General features: G+C 73.3%; 1 protein-coding gene across 1 annotated transcript in view; it reads right to left on the bottom strand.

Moving 5' to 3' along the window:
* Positions 1-140: 140 nt before the first annotated feature.
* Positions 141-1,459, bottom strand: part of HDAC5 (histone deacetylase 5) — an 18,647-nt gene continuing 17,328 nt past the window's right edge. The window contains exons 22-25 of the mRNA XM_026041413.1: positions 1,316-1,434; positions 1,092-1,225; positions 832-916; positions 141-304 (exon numbers count right to left, since the gene is read on the bottom strand). Of these exons, the coding sequence (XP_025897198.1) occupies positions 141-304; positions 832-916; positions 1,092-1,225; positions 1,316-1,434 (502 nt within the window). The remainder of the gene's footprint in view (positions 305-831; positions 917-1,091; positions 1,226-1,315; positions 1,435-1,459) is intronic.

Raw genomic sequence — 1,459 nt, forward strand, 5'->3', positions numbered from 1 at the left:
GGTATCCCCATGGGAGTGCGTGCAGCTCCATGCAGAGCCCAGATCCACCGGGCATTCCCCTGCGAGCGCACGCAGCTCCATGCAGAGCCCGGTGGGACAGAACCCCCACGGGAGCGCGGGGTGCACCCCAACACGGGGCCCTACCTGGCGCCGCGGTCGCCGCCGCCGCGCGCCTGCTCGGCGCCCACGGAGAGCAGGGCCATGGCGCTCACGGTCTCGGCCTCGTCCGCCTCGCCGCGCTGCGCCTCCAGCAGCGAGCAGCCCACGGCGGCCGCCGAGCGCTTCAGCGAGCCCCAGTGCCGGCCTGCGCGGGCGGCAGCGCTGCGCCCGGCGACACGGGCACCCGCCACGCGCCCCCGCACCCACGGGACCCCAGAGGGGCAGCACAGTCCCCAGTAGGGGCCACTCAGTGTCCCCTGAGCGTCCCCTCCTGGCAGGGGGACCCCCCAATCCAGAGGACCCCAGAGGGGCAGCCCAGTCCCCAGCAGGGCCCCTCAGTGTCCCCTGCACATCCCCTCCTGCCCGGGGGGACCCCCACACCCAGGGGACACCAGAGGGGCAGCGGAGCCCCCAGCGGGGCCAATCAGTGTCCCCTGCGCCTCCCCTCCTGGCAGGGGGGAACCCCCAACCCAGGGGACCCCTCCAAGCCCCAGGGACCCCCCAACTCACCGTACCTGCCCAGGTCGCCCCCAGCAGAAACAGTCCCGATAGCCCCTGAGACCCCCCCAAATTCAGTTACCTCCCCTCGGTGTCCCCCTCCCGAGGTGTCCCTGGGGACCCCCCTGTGTCCCCCAGCAGGACAGCCCGTCTCCCCCAGCCGTGGCCACTCACTCTGGATCTCAATGACCTTCTCCAAGGCGGCCACCGCGTTGACGTTCGGCTTCTGCTGCAGCAGCGACGCATCCAGGGGCTCCAGCTGCCGGGGAGGGGACCGGGGAGGGGGGACATGACCAGGGCCATCAGAGCCAGAGGCCAAAGCCAAGCCCCGTGTCGTCCCGCTGCCACCAGCGCCACCAAGGGAAGGGAGGCCGGGAGCGGGGAGCCTGCAGGAGACAGCGTGGCCGGTGGCCATCCCCGCGTGGCCGCCCTACCTCGAGGCCGAGCAGCGCGGACACGCAGGCCTCCGAGGCGTCGCAGATGGCCGTGAGGTCGTGGCCGCCCTCCAGGGCCAGCACCACGCGCCCGCCCGCCAGCTTCATCAGCTGCTTGGTCAAGTGGCCGAAACCTGGGCGAGACGGCGGCCTCGGTGACCCGCGGCCTCGGCGACACGCGGCCACCCAACCCCGGCGCCCTCCGCGGCGTGCCCCCTGCTCACATTTGGCGGTGACGGAGTAGCCGCCGAGCGGGGACAGGTGGCCCTCGACGGCGTCGAAGCCGGCGGACACGAGCACCACGTCGGGCGCGAACTCGTTGGCGACGGGCATCACCACGGTCCTGGGGACGGCGCGTGAGGGCGGCC

This window comes from Nothoprocta perdicaria, unplaced genomic scaffold (genome assembly GCF_003342845.1).
Source record: "Nothoprocta perdicaria isolate Ctin4 unplaced genomic scaffold, notPer1 scaffold_283, whole genome shotgun sequence".
Taxonomy (NCBI): domain Eukaryota; kingdom Metazoa; phylum Chordata; class Aves; order Tinamiformes; family Tinamidae; genus Nothoprocta; species Nothoprocta perdicaria.